A 19527-nucleotide genomic window follows, 5' to 3' on the forward strand; every position below is an offset into this window, starting at 1 on the left:
GTTCCGCGGAAGAGGATTGCCCCCTGCAGCTCGTCGGTGGAAGACTTTTTTTTTTTTAAAAAAGCGGGGGGTGGGTTGGATATATACACCTTAGCCTCTCGAGGGTCCACCCTCACTCCGCCCCCACCCCTTCCTCCACGACCCGTCCCGGTCAGGTGTGGCGAGCTCACGTGTCCATGTGCCGACTTGAACGGTCTCCTAGCAACCAGGTGGGTCACAGTTTCACACGCGAGGCTAAAACGCGAGTGCTTTTTTTATATTTCAATGTTACACTCGTGACTTTTTTTCCACAATATTAACACATTTTCTCTTTTTTTTCTCTTTTTCTCTTTACCTTCATAACTTTATTTGAATATTTTGACTTTATTCTTGATTATTCGTGAATTATTGTTACAAGAAAGTCCAAATATTATAGAAGTAAAGTCATAATTACGAGAAGAAAATGTAAAAAAAAATTAAAAATGAAATAGTTGGGCAAAAAAGCAGAAATGTAAAAGAAAAATAGATAGAAAAAATAGAAAAAAAGATGTATTTCAATCAGAAAAAAGGTTGCAATTTTACACAAATAAACTTGGAATAAGAGGGACGAAGTGTCATTTTAGTAGAGTTAAAATAAAGGAAACAAAAGTAAATTTTCATTTTTTAGAAAATTGCAGAAAAAGTTGTTACATGAATAAAGCCATAATTACAAGAAGAAAATTTAAGTTGAAAGTTTGAAAAAAAAAAAAACATAAGAAAAAACTGCAGTCATTTTACAAGTGAAAACACTGAGAAAATAATTACCATAAAACGAGGAAAAAAGTCACAAAAAAAATGAGGGAAAATAATAATGTAATTTTAGGAGCATGGAGTTGAAATATTAAAGAAATAAAATAAAGGTGTGATTTTTGTAAAATACAGAAATAAAGTCACATGATGGGGAAAAAGTCATATTACAAAAAATTTACAAAAATTTAGAAGTCAAAAGTGAAATTGGTTGTTTTTCACCTGATCAAAAGTTCAAGACCGCAGGCTATATAAAAGCCAAAAAAGAAAGGAATTCAAAGACCTGGTCTCCTTCAACGCCACAAAACCGCCCGTTTAGACTTTGGAAGGGAGCATCAAACACGGGACATTGAAAGGTGGAAAAATGTTTGATTCTACGAGGATGAAAAAAATGTAACCTTGGCGGTCCAGATGGCTTCCAATGTTACTGGCATGACAAGGAGATCCCACCTGGCACAGTGGAAGGGGGTCCATCATGATCCGAGGTGCTTTTTCATTCAGTGGAACGTGGAGTTTCAGGTGGTGCAGGGTCGTCAAACGGCGGTCGGTTGCAGCGGGCATGATGCTGGCTTGCCCAAGGACTACTTCTTCTCTTTTGGACCATCCTGATTGACATCCCATGGAGAACATTTGGGGATGGATGGCAAGGGAAGTTTTTTAAAAATGGCCGCCGGTTCCGGACAGTTGATGCCCCTTTTGATCAGCAGATAAACGGCCTATTTCACTTGTATTGTTTTCAATGAATGACTCGTTCAAAGTGCTTTTTGCTCCCCCCCCCCCATCCCCCTTCTACCTTTTGCATATTAAAAGCTCACCAGGTGTGTATGTATTACCTATACTTGAAGCATGTAAAGAACTGCAATTAATTGCAATTAATTAACTGCACGTTAATACTATGTCACTTCTTAGCTCGTCTTTAAATACATCAAAGTGTCTTAAGTTGTATCTTTTCATTTTTCACTCTGTGGACCTGGCTGGAAAAAACGTTTTGCACACCCCCGGCCTCGCTGATTAGTCAATTAACCCAAAGAACAAGCTTGTGATTAATCAACTAAGGCAGCCTTAATAAAACCTGAATGAGTGATGAACTACTAAGAAGCGGCGAGATGATGCTAATTCAAATCAAGTCATGACGAGTTTTACTCACTGATTCAGCTTGAATTGTCGCCCCCCCCCGAATCCCCCACCCCTGCAGTATTGCTGTTTGCTCAGACGGCTGGAACCACAATGGCGGCGTCCGGTGCTCATAATCTTCTTGTCGCTCTGCAAAGAGAAACTTGCGTGCGACACACACAAAAAAAAAAAACAACACAGGACAGTGTTTTAAATTTTCAAAGTTTTTTTTTTGTTTGTTTGTCGTTTTTGTTTGGTTTCAAAATAAAGATCACACAATTGTTTAGAGACAATCTACAACAGGAGTTACAAAAAATAGTTGCCCAGGCAATAAGCATACACAGGTTCTGTTAACTATACACATATGGTTACAAGGTGTGCTCGTAGTAAATATACACAAGGCTGCTCCAAATGTACACCGCGCCAGTGGCGGGCTGCCTCTCACCCCCGAAAACAAATACATGAACAGTATGATACAGCACTTACAGCACTAGCGAAATGGCCGAAAAAACACAAGAACCCCCCCCCCCTCACACATCTGTACAATTCACCCCCGTCTGAAGCGTCACGGCAAAGTCAGCAAAAAACTTTTTTTTTTTTTGTTTCTTTTTTTTTTAAACACATGTGAGCACTTTCCACGAGGTGAAGCGTTCCTATAAAAAGATCTTTTAAAAAAAAAAAAAAGGTGAAGAAAAGAAGACGGAAGCAACGGAAGTCAGTGGGAGGGGTTTAAGTTAAGCAGTGACACGATAAAAGCAAGCGTGGCCAACGTTTGTACAATATACTACGCCGCGGGCCGCGGACCGAGGTCAACCCCCCCCCAAAAAAAAAAAAAAAGTCGATATTACAATTTACAATATACAACAACCAATAAGGTGAGAATATACACTGAAATGCACAGGGTGGCGGCGACGGTGGGTGGGTGGGTGTGGGGGGGTTGGGGTTAGGGGGTTCTAACTTTTTTTTTTTTTTTCCTTCTCCAGAATGAGCGCTTTTTCTTTTTTTTTTTTTTTCTCTCGTCATATACCAAAAAAGGGGTGGTAAAGCACTTTTACATTACAAGGGTTTACAAATGTACAAGTATACACAAGTATGTGGTCACTACTAGGATACAGTATAGATACAGAGTCAACATCAAAAAACCAGAAAAAACTACAAAGTTTTATATATATATTTATATATATATATGTATATATATATTTATGTATGTATGTATATGTATATGCAAAAGGTCTACACCAAGTATACACGTTATATTTATAGAAGCAAGACCAGAAAAGGAATCTCCCATGCTAAATGATCTGGAGGCTGGTTAGCGCTTGGCATGTGTGTTTTCCTCTACCATTCGCAAAAAATTAAATTATTATAGTGGTAAATAGAGGGGGGGGGGTCAGGGAGGGGGGTACGAGGACAGAGTGTGCAGCAGTAAAAGAAATTAAAAAAAAAAAAAAAAAAAAAAAAAAGGAAAGAAGGGGTGAAGCAGTAAGTGGAAGAGGTCTCACTACTCCTACCCCGAGAGTTCAGCAGAGCCGGCTTGGGTGGTGGGCGAGGGGGGGTAACGGGGGGGGGAGGTGTCTGAGGAACATTTCAACTCAAAGGCCGCCTCGAAACAGGCTCCTCCCAAAGTGTTGTCATGGAAACAGGGACAGGAGAAAGATTCCGGGTACGTCGGGCACCGTTCCTTCATGGGTCAGGGCTGCTTTACATGATGCCGTTGGGGGGGCCGCACAGGGGGCCCAGGTCCACGCCGTTCTTCATGTAGTACTTCTCCAGCTTGGCCAGGATGTGTTTGCCGTACGTGTACTTCCTCAGCGTGGAGATGTGGGGTCGGATCTGCCGAGGCACACAACACACTCACATCAATGCACTAAAGAGTCTTCATCTGTCTGCAATAAACCATCTTTGTCTGCGTCAAAATAGGCACACTTCAGCCAATCGGGAGCAAGAGAAAAATGCGTAATAAAGTCCGAGCCTACCTTAAAATGAGCCAGTGATATCATTTCTCTTTTTTTAATGTTCTCTGGCCTTATTTACATATCACTGAGCCCCTGCGTGGTTGCCTTGGAAACCCCTGACACCATTGCCCCTTAAGTGGATCTACAGCCTCTTGACTAGCAGCTAAACAAGACATTTTGTTTAACTTTCCATCTGACATCGAGGTCAGCGCTCCCGATATCGATGTTGCAGGCTACGGTATGAGGCGATACGGTGATCAATAGAATCGGATATCAGCGCAAATCCTACGGTACTCGTGCTGTAGTTCTACCGCGATCTGCGGACATTTCGGATGCTGTAAGATTTGTTTTGATGGTTATGTGATGTGCAATGGGGGGGGTTGGTCGTGCTAAACTTCCCCGGTTGTGTGCCCCCCCCCCCACGGCGGAGTTTGCACTGAGCTGCCGACTCGGAGGTCAGCTAGCACGCCGTTGTATAATCACGTGGGCTCCAGTCTTGAATGGACTGCTTGTGTCGGTGTGTTGATATCAAACGTTTGACATGATCCAGGACTCGTCGTCATGTCCATGCTGATATCGAATCAAGATCCGATATCGATATCAATACACCCCTACTGCTAAGTACTCTTGGGGAAATAAGCTAGCTAGAAATATTAGTCTTGTGGGTTCTTGCAGGCTCTTCTCAACAAGCAGACTGTGCTGACCAATCAAGTGCGAGTACGTCGACGTGTGTGTAACACAACACAACACACACACACACACACCTTGTGCATGACGATCTTGCGCTGGGTGGGCTCCGCCACGTCGATCATCTTCTGCACCACGTAGTTAGCGTACTGGTCCTTCATCATGGTGTATAAGGCACTGTGGGGGCCCTCCGTCAGGCTGCACACCTCGTCGATCAGCACCGCCCGCTCGGCCCGCGACGCATGCGTCACACACTTTTCCACCACATTGCTGTGGGGTTGGGGGGGGTACAAGACACTCCGATTACTCAATATCGTAGACACAAGAGACTTTTAACTTGTTGTTTTTGTGATATCTTAAAGCTGCGTGCACACCGGACACAATTGATGCCATTTTGCCCCGCCCATACGCGAGCGAGCGAGCGAACGATCTCGCCTGTTTGGCTTTTTCTCTCTCATCATCCATGACTGACATCGCCGCACTCCAACATTGCATCAGCAGCGACGCTACAGGCTGATGACGCTAGTCCCAAGATAAAGCAGCTCATCAAACGTGTGCTTAAATTTACTGAACCGACTACGATGCTAACGTGCTAATTGGCTGAAATGATGAAGTTAATGATCACGTTCAAGGTTAAATAACTTAATACTGTTCATTTGAATTTGAAAATAAAATATTTCTATGCCCAACAACTATATGTGGTTTCTTACGACTTTCTTTTTTGCTGTTTTATTATTATTATTATTTTAGATTTATTACTGATTGATTTTTTTTTGTTCTTGATTTGTTTATTTATTTTTTCCATCTTATTTTGTATAGAAAAATAAAACGAGTACAACGCTAACATTCTAATTGGGTAAAATTATGAAGTTAATGATCATGTTAAAGGTTAAATAACTTAATACTGTTCATTTGAATTTGAAAAACATATATATTTCTATGCCCACCAACTATATGTGGTTTCTTATGACTTTCTTTTTTGCTGTTTTATTATTATTATTTTATTATTATTTTTGATTGGTTACTGATTGATTTTCTTTGTTCTTGATTTGTTTATTTATTTTTTCCATCTTATTTTGTGTAGAAAAATAAAACGAGTACGACGCTAACATTCTAATTGGGTAAAATTATGAAGTTAATGATCATGTTAAAAGGTTAAATAACTTAATACTGTTCATTTGAATTTGAAAAAAAAAATCTCTACCCACCAACTATATGTGGTTTCTTACATTTTTCTTATTTGCTGTTTTATTATTATTTTAGATTTATTACTGATTGATTTTTTTTTTCTTGATTTGTTTATTTATTTTTTCCATCTTATTTTGTGTAGGAAAATAAAACGAGTACGACGCTAACGTTCTAATTGGGTAAAATTATGAAGTTAATGATCATGTAAAAGGTTAAATAACTTAATACTGTTCATTTGAATTTGAAAAAAATATATTTCTATACCCACCAACTAGTATATGTGGTTTCTTACGATTTTCTTATTTGCCGTTTTATTAATATTTTTTTTAATTATTTTTGATTTATTACTGATTGATTTTCTTTATTCTTGATTTGTTTATTTTTTTCCCATCTTATTTTGTGTAGAAAAATAAAAATAAAGATATTTGAGAACAATGGAATGTTTTATCAGAGCTTTTCTTGTGGAAAACCGGAACAAACCGGAACCAAAACACTGAAAACGTGGAAGGTATAGCAGAAGCAAAAGCATTCAAGACAGCTTTTTTTAAAATTTTTTTATCAATAAATACATATTTATATATTATATTTATATATAAATAGTTTGTTTTGGGTTTTTTTTTTTCAACCTGATGCGGCCCAGCCTCACCCAGACCCCAGCTCCCGTGGCCCCCAGATAAATTGAGTTTGAGACCCCTGGTATAGAACTTCCTGCTTTGGCTACTGTCATGAATGTGACATTACTGACACCTGGTGACCAGTGTAGAACACTACATGTCATCACTTGTCACTTGTCACACATCACTTTGAATCAGTCTTCTGAATGCCTTAGTATTTGGATTTGACTTCATTTGGACATTGTCATGCTGAGAAGTGCTTGAGGCCAAAAGCCTTTAGACCAGTTCTAAGTAGACCTTCAAAATGCAAACCAAAAATACCCGCACCCTCACCGCAATTTATGGAAAACAAGCATTATATTAAATTTAAGTTTAAGACCCTGGAAGCCACCTAAATCCATACCTGGCGAACTTGTGTTGGCTGAGTCCCAGCACGTTTCCTCTGATCTCCGCCACGATCTTGCTCTTATCCTCAGCCCGCCCGTGCTCCAACACGTGCTGGATCACATAGTTGCCATACTGGTCCTGTGCACGCACGGCGACATGGACATAAGTTGGGCGGACATCTTTACGCAAGCGTGGTGCACTTGTACCTGCACGAGCTGCTCCGTGTGCTGGTGGAGCTCCTCCAGGATGGGCAGCGTCTGTTCGGGAAGGCAGTGCTCCAGGATGCGCTGGATGACTCGGCAGCCGTACGGGTGGGTGGAGAGGGCAAACACCTGCCAGACGTGGAACACGCTTACACACGTGCTAGCTAAAACAACGGCGTTTCCGATACGGTTTCCAGCAGGGGGAAAATGGAAGGATGAAAGTACCCAGATATTCGGAAAATAATATTCAGAAGTCATTTACTACCAAAGATGTATTTTTATATTCAACATGAACGCTCGCTCCCAAAGAAGTATTTACACGAGGTGATGATGCAACTGTACAATAAAAGATCATGTTAGTGCAGTTGTAATCCCTAAAAACGGCCACCAGGAGGCAGAAGTGTATGGTATAGGACAGGGGTGGGCAAACTGGGGGGGGGGCAGACTATATATTTTACACGTAACAGTCCACCTGGTATTATTGTATCTGTAAAATTGTCATGCAATCTGCTATTATTATTTATTATTTTATATTTATATTTAAATATTTTAAAAATAATAAAATATTATAATAATATTACAATAAAATTAAAATAATAATTATTATATTATTATTATGTAAAATATGCAAATATAACAATATTATTATATATAATTAAAATAATAATTAGCATTAATATAATAAATATAATAACCATAATAGTTATAATAATAATATAATAATTATTATTTTAATTTTTATTATTATTATTATTATGTGCTTGTGTCTCTTTTTTCAGGAGCACTTTGTAAACAACAGACCATGTCAAACAACGAAATTGATACAACCATCAAAAGGTTGGCTCAGGCCATGATGCCAGGTTGTATGTTGAGTTTAAATTAAATACTTTGGAAAGATTGGGCGGGCCGTATTCAAACACTTGGCGGGCCGGATGTGGCCCCCGGGCCGTAGTTTGCCCACCCCTGGTATAGGAGCTCAGCACGCACACTTCCAATGTAGAAAGGATCGCCGCAGGAAGCAGGAAGTCAAAAAGCCGTGTACGGTCCACACAAGGTGGCTACTAAAATGAAGGTATGAGGTCAACTACTTTTTTTTTCTCTGAATATTTGGACTCGATTCTCACAAAATTACAGCAGTCGTAAAAAAAAATCAACTATTCCAACTTTTTTCTTGTAAAATTTCTTCCCGTAATTTTTTTTATTTTGATTAAAATTTTTTAAATTCTTTGTTCCCATATTTTGACTTTATTCTTGTAATATTATAGCTATTCTTCCGTTATATATGTTATCCTCATACATTTTTCTCATTAGATAAGTTGTTCCTCTTAAATGTTCTGACTTTATTCTTATCAAATCTTTGCTATGTTCATTCATTCATTCATTTTCTACCGCGGGGGGGGGGGTCTTTGAGTGAGAGGCGGGGTACACCCTGGACTGGTGGCCAGCCAATCACAGGGCACATATAGACAAACAACCATTCACACTCACATTCATACCTATGGACAATTTGGAGTGGCTAATTAACCTAGCATGTTTTTGGAATGTGGGAGGAAACCGGAGTACCCGGAGAAAACCCACTCATGCACGGGGAGAACATGCAAACTCCACACAGAGACGACCGAGGGTGGAATTGAACTCAGGTCTCCGAGCTGTGAGGTCTGCGCGCTAACCACTTTGACCGCTGTGTGTGTTTTTTTTTAATGTTAAGTCATATTTCCGAATGTGCTGTGGGACATCTGCAGGCCGCACTTGGACCCTGGTTGGACCCTGGGGTGCACTTTGGTCAGTCCTGTTATGCAGTTTATTGATATTGATTGTTCTAGACCCAAATAAGAAAAGTTAATTGCCACAAAGTAGTATCAATGAAATATTTTGGTAGTTAAAATCATAGAAAACCCATTTAGGACCTTCTAAATCGTTTTTTAAAAACATTGTTAGAGCCCTCTAGACATAATATAACACCCCTATAGTCACTTTTACACTCCCATTAGCTAATATAGTACAGATAAGAGAAAATAAGACATAAATAGGCACGGTGCTTGTGGGTGATGACTGCAACGTTAGCTTATGTTAGGGATTATTGTGCCAGTTGAGGGACTTTCACTTTCATTTCAACTGCAATAAAAGCCTGTTATTCCAGCCATCAGGTCTGGTGCTCGTGTGTCTGGGACCGGCCCTTTCACAGGGTGCCAGTTCTACCGGATTCTTGTCTTCGAACTGCTGTCAAATGAGTCTAGGAGCAGGGGTGGGCAAACTACGGCCCGGGGGCCACATCCGGCCCGCCAAGTGTTTGAATACGGCCCGCCCAATCTTTCCAAAGTATTTCATTTAAACTCAACATACAACCTGGCATCATGGCCTGAGCCAACCTTTTGATGGTTGTATCAATTTCGTTGTTTGACATGGTCTGTTGTTTACAAAGTGCTCCTGAAAAAAGGGACACAAGCACATAATTATAATAATTATTATTATTATAATTATTATTATTATTATTATTATTATTAGATTATTATAATAATTATTAGAACTATTATGGTTATAATTATATGAATGCTAATTATTATATTAATTATATATAATATTATTGTTATATTTGCATATTTTACAAAATAATAATATAATAATTATTTTAATTTTATTGTAATTATTATAATATTTTATTATTTTTAAAATATTTAAATATAAATATAAAATAATAAATAATAATAGCAGATTGCATGACAATTTTACAGATACAATAATACCAGGTGGACTGTTACGTGTAAAATATATAGTCTGCCCCCCCCCCCGTAAATTTTGTCATATCAATGCGGCCCGCGAGTCAAAAAGTTTGCCCACCCCTGGTCTAGGAGTCTCTAGGACAGTTTACAATTGAATTGGAAACACTCTGGTAGATAAGCAGGTTGGCCTTACTTTGTCTGGGAACAGAGTGGAAAATGTTCCATTCCTAACAACAGTAACATTACTGACACCGAGTGACCAGTGTCGAATATTACAAGGTATTTAAACGCATCTTCTATTTTGCCATCTTTATGCTTGAAAATGCTCCATTTAGGCAAAAACTATGTAAAATTTAAATATGAAGATTTTAAAAACAGTACACCAATTTATTAATTAATATATGAATTACTTGTGACAAGAGATTGGAAGTGGCAAGGGAGAACTCCCAAGTGAGACTTTTCCCCAAAACGAGGAAACGTCCTCTCGTGGAGCTGTGAGCAAACAGAATGTTCTCCTTCTAAAAAGGTGCGGCCACAAAGCAGGCCAGCTTATTTTGTTGGGTTCATCACAGGAACACTTTATGGAACGCGGCGGCCCCGCCCGCTGCCACAGGGAAGGTGAAAACAAATTCCTGGCGCGCTCGGCGCTACGCAAACAAACCCCAGACGCGCACTTGCACAACATGTGGGCAGACGTGCGAAGGAAGGCGGGGGGGGGGGGGGGGGGGGGGGGCGTTTATCCGCACGGAGGCGCGAGCATAACACGCAGAATGTGTCTTTTAACACGTTATGCTAATGAAACATTTAGCAAGTGAATAGGAGATGGCGGGAGCCGGCGGGCTAGGGTTTCTGTTGCCATGGTGACAAGAGCACATCCCCATGCAGATGGTGGTGAACATCTGCCGTGACGCTTTGTAGCGTACAGGCAGACAAAAAAAAAAAAAAAGTAGGCCTTTGACATGAAGCGGACACATGTGAAAGTGAAAGTGAAAGTACCTGTCCCTTGAAGGCGTCTATGATGAAGTGTAGCGCGTGCGGCTGCACACACTCGATACACTTCTGTACCACATGGTTGCCGTTCTGGTCCTTCACGCACTTCAGCACATGGCCGTCCAGCTCGCGCACCATCTCGCTCTGCGGGCAGAGAAAGCGGAAGGAGGGGTCGGGGGGGACAAGTCATCGTTTGTGAGAAATCAAATAGCGCCTCAAAGCATTATCCACAGCGTCCATTTTTTCCACCGGGGGCTCGGCATGGCCAACAAATAACGCCGCTCGCTCAACAGTTGCCTTGGAGGAGAAGCTATTGAGCTCCATTAGGGAAAAGATGGATGCCACGCGCACGCTTCAGCCCTGTCTTCGCCCCGAAATCTCATCACTCACTCGAAGGAAACGGCATCCTGATGTTGATGTTTGTAAACAGACTCATGGTCAATATCAGCTAAAACCGCAAAAACACACTCAAAACACGACTAGAAGAGCCCCCCCCCCGTGTTGGTATACAGTATTTCTCTTACAAAATACATTTGATAATTTGAATACTTTTTTATCAGGGGTGCTCATTAAGTCGATCGCGAGCTACCGGTCGATCGCGGAGGTGGTACTGGTCGATCGCTGGTCGATCGCGGCGTGACATTAAAAAAATATCATCCCAGCATCAATGCCGTCACTTGATTGACATACAGGGCAGCCATTCAGATGACAACTGAATGTTGTCCTTCGGGCGACCAATCAAATCAAACAACGTCTCTAAGTGCAGCAGAACTTACGATGTCAGCCTATCATCCATCCCCGTTACTTGATTGACATACAGGACAACCAGTCAGATGACAACTGAATTTTGACCTTTAGGTCACCGCTCATGCGTAAACAACGATGCAAAGTGCTAAGCTAGTCGGCGAATTGCGTTAGATTTTAAGCCCTCGCTAAAGTTTATGGTCACTAAAATGAGTGAAGGAGCTGGACCAAGTAAAAAGGCAAAAACTGGACCAAGTAAAAAGGCAAAAAACATATCACTTCCATACGGATATGGAATATTATAGGGATATTATGATACGGATATTATCCATGACTGATAAACATTTGGAAGTGTGCTTGAGGCTGGCTATCAGCAGCTACTGTCCGGACTATGCATCCCTGGCTGGTTCAATTCAGTGCAAGTCATCAAAGTAAACTCAGGTAATTACAAAAAATGTTAATAGTTAATTATGTGTGTTTTGCAATATTGGCTCATTTGGTTATGTAAGGTACATCAACATACATTGTACGTACAAATAATCCTCAATACATTTGAAAATAAATAGATGTTTTGCATTTTTGTAGTGGGTAGATCATTTTGACTCGGTGTGAGCACCCCTGCTTTTTATGGATAGCACACATGAACATGAACATCGGCGAATCCGGGAAGCATCCAGTTATTGAAGGCATCCCTGAGGACGCCGCCGCAGCTCCATCAACAATCACGCCTTTAGAAAGATAATTATGTTGTTTCCATACACAATATGTTCATGATTGTGGTTTACGGTTCTAAAACGTGCGGCATCATGTCGAGCATCACAACTGGCAAAGCATACAGTAGCCGTGGAGAACTGTCTCATGTTCATCTCATTCTCATCTTGGATTGTCTTATTCAACTTGCAAACATACAACTATTACATTCATTCATTTTCTACCGCTTTTTCCTCACAAGGGTCGCAGGGGGTGCTGGAGCCTATCCCAGCTGTCTTTGGGCGAGAGGCAGGGTACACCCTGGACTGGTGGCCAGCCAATCCCAGGGCACATACGTATAGACAAACAACCATTCACACTCACATTCATACCTATGGACAATTTGGAGTGGCTAATTAACCTAGCATGTTTTTGGAATGTGGGAGGAAACCGGAGAACCCGGAGAAAACCCACGCATGCACGGGGAGAACATGCAAACTCCACTCCACTGGAATTGAACCCTGGTCTCCTAGCTGTGAGGTCTGCGCGCTAACCACTCCAGCGCCGTGACGCGACAAATAACCATTCACACATTAATAAATCTTACAAAATAATAATTTTACATTTGTTTTTATATACTGTATTTCCGGACTATAAGTCACACTTTTTTTCATAGGTTGGCTGTTCCTGCGACTTATACTCCAGAGCGACTTATAAATGAAAAAACTGAACACCTTTTGTGTTCATGATTATTTTTTGTGTAGCGGAATAAGCATCGTGTTAGCATATCTTACACCTACTCAGCCTGTTCTCTATTCTTTTATTATTGTTAGAACTTGCCTTCCAAGAGGACGTAACGTCTGTTTCCGTCAAGTAGTTTGGAAAATAAATTATCCGCAAAAAATGCCACTTATGCTCCAGTGCGACTTATGTATGTTTTTTTTATACCTAATTATGCATTTTTGGCCTTGTGCGACTTATAGTCCAGAAAATATGGTATATATAATACATTTAACAAGGAAGATTATTCGCTACAGAAGACGTATTTATACTTATATTTTATTATTTTTATATTTGTTCCAACCCAAACACCCGATCTCTGAGAAATATTTCTACGTCTTTTTAATTTTTTTGGCAAAAGAGGGGAAAAAAGAGGTGATGATGCAACTGCACAATAGAAGGGATCATGTTTGGTGCAGGTTTAGACTTTGTGTTGGTTATGTTGTGGTGTAGTTGTTGAGATATTTTGAATATACAAAAATAATAAAATATCCAAAATATATTTTGGATAAATATACAAAATATGGCTGAATTTGTGTCACTTATGCTTGAAACTTATCTTTTCACAAAAGCAGTTTCTCCCTATTTGAATGAGTTAAGTGTTTCATTTTTTTTATAAATTCACGTAATATGATAAAAATATATTCAATAAGTTCCATATTTTAATAACCACTTCAAAGTTAAAAAAAAAATCTAATAAATAAATAACAAAAACATAAGAATTTTACTGTCAAATTTAACAGTTCAATTAGCAAGAAAAATGATTAGCTTCACAAAATCTAAATGTATAAAATGTGTAATAAACTAGTAAAAACTAATATTTCTAATAATAAAAATGTGGATTTGACAACAAAAAATAACTTTAGTCAAACTTGACGATACATTGTGCAAAAGCGCAAGCAAACATTGTTGCACTTATTCATGCCCCATGTGGGCCGAGGGGGCGTCGGCGTACTCACAATGACCTGCTGATCCGAGGGGATGAACTCCAGCGCCTTCTGAATGACCCTGCAGCCGTACATCTGCAAGGCCAGGGAGAGCACGTGGCCTCGGATCCTCTCGGCCAGCGCCAGCTTCTGGTCCAGACTACCAAACTTGAAAATGACAACAATATAAAAAAAATCAACTCTCATCCTCCTTTTTCCACATACGCAAGACCCACAAAAGTACACAACCACACTCGCACACCTCAAAAAACTTCTGGATGACGTAATTGCCAAAGACGTCCACCATGAGCTGGTAGGCCGCCTGCAGGATTTCACTGAAGACAAGCTGGCGCTCGGCCGGACTGGCTCGCTCTAACTTCAACTGGATAAACCTGCACAGGAGACACACACACACACACACACACACACACACACACACACACACACACACTGGGTTGGCACGGTTTGATCTTGGACTACACAGGCTGCTGTTGGCCTTCAAATCCATTCCGCTTCAAATTAAGACCAAAAGAACGTTACAGCCAGAGCTTTTTATCCCGTAGGGGACGGAAAAAAAAAAAAAAAAAAAAAAAGCCGATTGATGCATAAAGGGATGAATTTGGGCAAATGTATTGGGACACTACATGGATAGAGCCATCCAGTAGGAGACACCCGACTCACGAGATGAAACAATATACAAGATTGGGGCCCACGACAAGGAACCGATATGAAGTTTTAACATTAATTTGGAAAAAAAAGCACAATAAAAATACGTCTGAACAAACAAATGTATTTAATAAACACACAAAACAGTTAAGGTGTGTTTAGAAATGTTTACTGTCCCCCAAATTGACGTCGTCATATATGATTGTTGACATTTTTTGGGACCAAATGAACCCCTGTTATAATAATATGCAATTGTTTTGTGTGCTTGTCTTGTCTATTTACTCGACATGGCTGCTGTGCCACACTTTGGACACCCATTAGTGTTTTCGGGTGTATCCAAGCTCCGCCTTCTTGGCTCTACTGGTCAGAGGCTGGATTGCGTTGTGGACGACTTTTTACAGCTGTCACACACGCATTGTACGGCGATACAGAGATGGATTGCCTGATCTGAGGATACGCCATTTTTTATTGATCGCTTGTATTTAATCGGCTAATACAGTAAACCTCGGATATATCGGAAATTCGCTCACAACGGACAGATAAAAAAGAAGCGATTTTTCTGTAATGCATTTCCAATAAAAATTCATTGCATATATCGGATTTTTTATAACGGATTTCGCCTATTTCGGACAAAATCTCCAGTCCCGTTCCAATGCATTTCCATGAAATTTCCCTGGCATATATCGGATGGCCGCATCGTTATGCTAATCTTGTTGATGTCACTGGCTATTGTCTTTCTCCTGGCTCCAGATTTAGGACAAATATAAAAGTGAGTGACGTCAATAATACTAGCACAGCAGCGAATGAGATCTTAACCACACTATTGGAAATAACGTAGGCCTGACGGGCGTAACGGGGCCTAGCTTAATTAACAATTTGTTATGCTCAGAGTCCAATAAAGTTCAATTCTCATTACCTTACGTCTCTTTTCATTGCCCAGTCCAGGTACATTGGAAACATAGTCAAGGAAGTGCCTTTTTATAACGGATAAAATCCGATATATGCGTAAAACGGACATTTTCCGGTATACGCATATAACGGATTTCGCTTATATCGGACAAAACCAGTGGGAACAATTGAATCCGATATATCCGAGGTTTACTGTAAATGCATCGCACAAATAAATGCGCACCCTTACTTGCTAAATACCGAGTTGATGCTGAGCCAAATGCAACGTGTGTCAATAGAAGCACTCGGTGATTACGGGTGGAAACAAGTCCAAACATCCACGTCGGTAGGTGAGGAACATCTTCAAGTAAAATGGATTACTACAACTTCTGCTTGGACATCAACAAGTGGCAAGCCGCTATTTTACTCTGATGAAAAAAAAAAAAACACCCACACGTCCCTCGCTGACGCTGGCAACACCAAGGCACGTTGGATTGCAAGGTGCGCCTAAAACACTTCCATATCGCCATGCCATGGTTCCTATTCCCGTACTGTAAATCTGATCATGTTTTCATCCACCAAGGTGTACCTGCTGCCATGTTGGTCCTGGCTGAACTCCATGATGTGCCCGGCGATGTCCCGCAGCTGCAGGTTGGGGTAGCGGTTGTTCCTGAAGTCCTCCAGCAGGCGGCTACGGCCCGAAGGCATCACGTCCGACATGCCGTAGCGTAGCCGCGAAGACGGGAATAGCTGGCTGCTGGGCGAAAAGAGGGAGGAGCCCGAGCTGGCGGCGCTACGGTACTTTGCCTCGGCTCCCGGGGCGGCGGAGATGAAGCGTCCGCTGCCATTGGTCAAGCCTCCTGGGGGGGGGGGGGATAACGGAGTAAAAAAATATTAAATTTAACTTGACAACAATAGCTGGAAAATGTGCAATACCACAGAGAAACAGGTGATGGCAGCACTTGCCCAAAGGGTTCATCAAATTAAACGTAACCTCATCCTAAATGTGATTGAATGACAGATCACGGGTCCTTCACTTACCCAGATTGAGGTTGGATGAGGAGCTGTGATTGGACAGCGAGGGTGGGGGTGTGAGGGAATGAGAGGGGCCCTGGTTGGGAAGGGGCATGCCCACCGGGCCCGGAGAGGGACTGAAGCCCAGGGTGCCGTTGTAGAAGCCTCCGTGTCCGATGGGGGTGAGGCTGGAGGGTGTGCGTTTGTACAGCTCGTTGTTGCCTGTCAAGGAGTCCCGCCTGGAGCCGCTGCCTCCACTCGAGTTTGCCACTAGAGGGAGACAATGACAAGTAGAGCATATCAGTAGCTACTCACACATAGCCATCCCTTTTCAATGTTTTCCTTCATGCTATAAGGCCAGCGTCATGTCTACCTGCAGTACCGAAGCCTCCCAACGTGGCCCCCAGTGTGGCGCCGAGAGAGGAGGAAGCAGGCTGGCTGAAGCCCAAGGAAGCGGAACCGGGGCCGGGCTGGCCAGAACCTTGTGAGAAGAGAGAGGAGCTCTGGGAGGACGAGCTGAGGGAGGACGACCCGTAGAAGGAGCTCCCGCCCAGAGCGCCGCCGGGACCGCCCTGCTGCTGCGGTTGCTGGGACGTGATGGCACGGAACGGGCCGTTGGCCCCGCCGCCCAGGCCGCCGTTGGCGCCACCCGCTGACGCCGCTGCTGCAGCAACTAAAATGAAAGTGTCAAAGTACACATGGACGTCTACTTGCAGGTGGAAAAGAAAGTGAACTTGTACCAACCAGCTTGTGCTGCTGAAGGAGATATGATGACGGATGCAGGGGCCATGAGGCGGACGGGTCCACTGCGGGCTCCCGTGTTGACGACCAGGGCGCCTGTCTGGTCATAGTAGGCTGCAGGAGCCAGAACCGGATAACCTGAGAGGGAAGGACAATAACCACCATGACCAAACCAGTGAACGCTGTGGCCAAACCTTTTTCGGGGGGCGAGGGGGGGCACATGATGGAAAATAAAAGGATGCCACTTTGATATTTTGTAAAGAAACACATGCAGATATGCTAAGAAACGATATAAATATATATAAAAAATAATAATAATTATAATAATTTTGTTGTTTGTTTATATATATATATATATAGAAAAAAAAATATATATATATAGAAAAAATAATTATAATAATAATGTTGTTGTTTGTTTATATATAAACAAACAACAAAATTAAAAACATTTTTTTCTTATATATATATATATATATATATAAAAACAAACAACAAAATAAAAAACATTATTTTTTTTCTTTTTTATATATATATAAAAGAAAAAATAATGTTTTTATTAATAAAGAAAAAACATTTTTTTCTGTAATGCTAAATGCTGTAATGTTAAAAGAAACAAACAAAATAAAAACATTATTTTTTCTTTCATAAAAATAATAAAAAATAATGTTTTTTATTAATAAATAAAAAACATTTTTTTCTGTAATGCTAAATGCTGTAATGTTAAAAGAAACAAACAAAATAAAAAACATTATTTTTCTTTCATATAAATAAAATAAAAAATGTTTAATTAATAAATAAAACATTTTTTTCTTTTATTTATATATATAAAAAAGAAAAAAATATGTTTTTTTATTTTGTTTGTTTCTTTTAACATTACAGCATATATATATATATATATATATATTTTTTTTTTTAAAGAAGATATGTAAACTCTATGCTACGAAAATATTATTTTTCCTCATAATGTCAAATTTATTGTAAAGCTGCTACTTATTTCTTGTTAAAATAGGACTTTTCTCTAAAAAAAGAAAACTTTTTTTCTGAATTCTGCCCATCATCCATAATCCACAACACGTCTCTTTTCTCCGCATTCTAAAGATACAAAAACAGATAAAAAGAGGTAGATAAGGTAGATGCATGTATTTACATGCATGCATGCATTTACAGTCCTCCTGTAAAGCCTTCTGAAAAAACCTCCAAACCCAACCAACAATGCTCCATTTCTTCTTCTTCTTCTTTCTTTTTTTTAAAACATACTCACCAGGCACTCCTGCTGCAAGTCCCTGCCCGAAGGCCAGGGCGGAGTTGACCGCAGCTGCCGCAACCAGCTGGTCATTCTGCTGCCCTTGCTGCCCCTGGCTGGGGGTGAGAGGTCGCTGGTTGCCTCCTGCACGCATCACCTGGTATGATATGTGATGATTGGCGTTATTATATAAACGTCTCGTGATCAATGATGAACTAAGACCGCCGCTAACACGAACCTGCTGTTGGTTCTGCTGACCCTGACCCGCTGCCTGCTGATTGGCTGAGTTGTTGGCTGCAGCTGCCTGCTGCTGGAACAGATTGGCTGGGTAGACCCCCCAGGGGGTTACGCCGTAGTACTGAGGAGGCATCACTGCCGGCCCTACACACACACACACACACACATGAAAAACAATTGGTGAGACGCTGTAGTTTGTTTTCGTGCATCAAGTGACCACAAGGGTCTCACCGAGGGTTGCAGCCGCCGCTAGTCCAGCAGCGTACGGGTCCGTACCAGGCGGGGCGGCGCTGATGATGTACGGATTGGGCACAAATGCTGGGGCCAGACCTGATGAGCCGAAAACAGGTGAATTTTGCGCTATATAAACAGGAATTCTAGTTTTAATGCAATACATCTATGCTACATCTATGCTACATCCATGCTACATCTATACGTGCACAAAGAGACGGCCGCCTACCGATGTGCGGCTGCTGCGCCGCTGCCAAAGCGTACTGTTGCTGCTGGGCGGCGGTGAGCTGCTGCACCGCTAGAGCGTTGTTTCTCTGGAATAGCTGCCCGTGGCGAGCGAAGGGGCGTATTACGTTAGCACTTTTATTAGCTCTCGTGGATGTACATAAATGGGCTACGGCGCTGGAACGCACCTGCTGCTGGTTGGTGTAATCAAAGAGGCCCACTGTGGGCGCGGAGTCCATGGGCATCTGGGAGTTGTAGTCAAACTGAAGGGGCTCCATCACCGACTCCATGGGGTCCATGGCGACCCCGCCTTGATCCACACCAGAGAAGTCCTCGGGAGGCTTGGGGCCCCCGCCGCCTCCTAGAGGTGTCAGTCCATCTACTCCGACACCGCCGGGACCCCCAAGGAGGTCCCCCTCCGGGCCCTGGGGTGGCATGTTGCCTGGAGGGCGGCTACGAGAGGAGGTAGGAAATTCGTTTTTTTTTTCGGAAACGTGCAGATCTTACGTCGGCGAGGTTT

General features: G+C 41.6%; 1 protein-coding gene across 1 annotated transcript in view; it reads right to left on the minus strand.

The window, feature by feature from the left end:
• Positions 1 to 2014: 2014 nt before the first annotated feature.
• The window catches only part of LOC131102065 (pumilio homolog 1-like), a 28731-nt gene continuing 11218 nt past the window's right edge, over positions 2015 to 19527 (minus strand). The window contains exons 8-23 of the mRNA XM_058047551.1: positions 19196 to 19460; positions 19012 to 19105; positions 18783 to 18881; positions 18553 to 18695; positions 18333 to 18471; positions 17075 to 17209; positions 16704 to 17003; positions 16358 to 16600; positions 15906 to 16176; positions 14025 to 14154; positions 13796 to 13930; positions 10629 to 10766; positions 6916 to 7041; positions 6726 to 6847; positions 4598 to 4790; positions 2015 to 3711 (exon numbers count right to left, since the gene is read on the minus strand). Of these exons, the coding sequence (XP_057903534.1) occupies positions 3580 to 3711; positions 4598 to 4790; positions 6726 to 6847; positions 6916 to 7041; positions 10629 to 10766; positions 13796 to 13930; positions 14025 to 14154; positions 15906 to 16176; positions 16358 to 16600; positions 16704 to 17003; positions 17075 to 17209; positions 18333 to 18471; positions 18553 to 18695; positions 18783 to 18881; positions 19012 to 19105; positions 19196 to 19460 (2665 nt within the window). The 3' untranslated portion in view covers positions 2015 to 3579. The remainder of the gene's footprint in view (positions 3712 to 4597; positions 4791 to 6725; positions 6848 to 6915; positions 7042 to 10628; positions 10767 to 13795; positions 13931 to 14024; positions 14155 to 15905; positions 16177 to 16357; positions 16601 to 16703; positions 17004 to 17074; positions 17210 to 18332; positions 18472 to 18552; positions 18696 to 18782; positions 18882 to 19011; positions 19106 to 19195; positions 19461 to 19527) is intronic.

This window comes from Doryrhamphus excisus, chromosome 14, assembly GCF_030265055.1.
Source record: "Doryrhamphus excisus isolate RoL2022-K1 chromosome 14, RoL_Dexc_1.0, whole genome shotgun sequence".
Lineage (NCBI taxonomy): Eukaryota > Metazoa > Chordata > Actinopteri > Syngnathiformes > Syngnathidae > Doryrhamphus > Doryrhamphus excisus.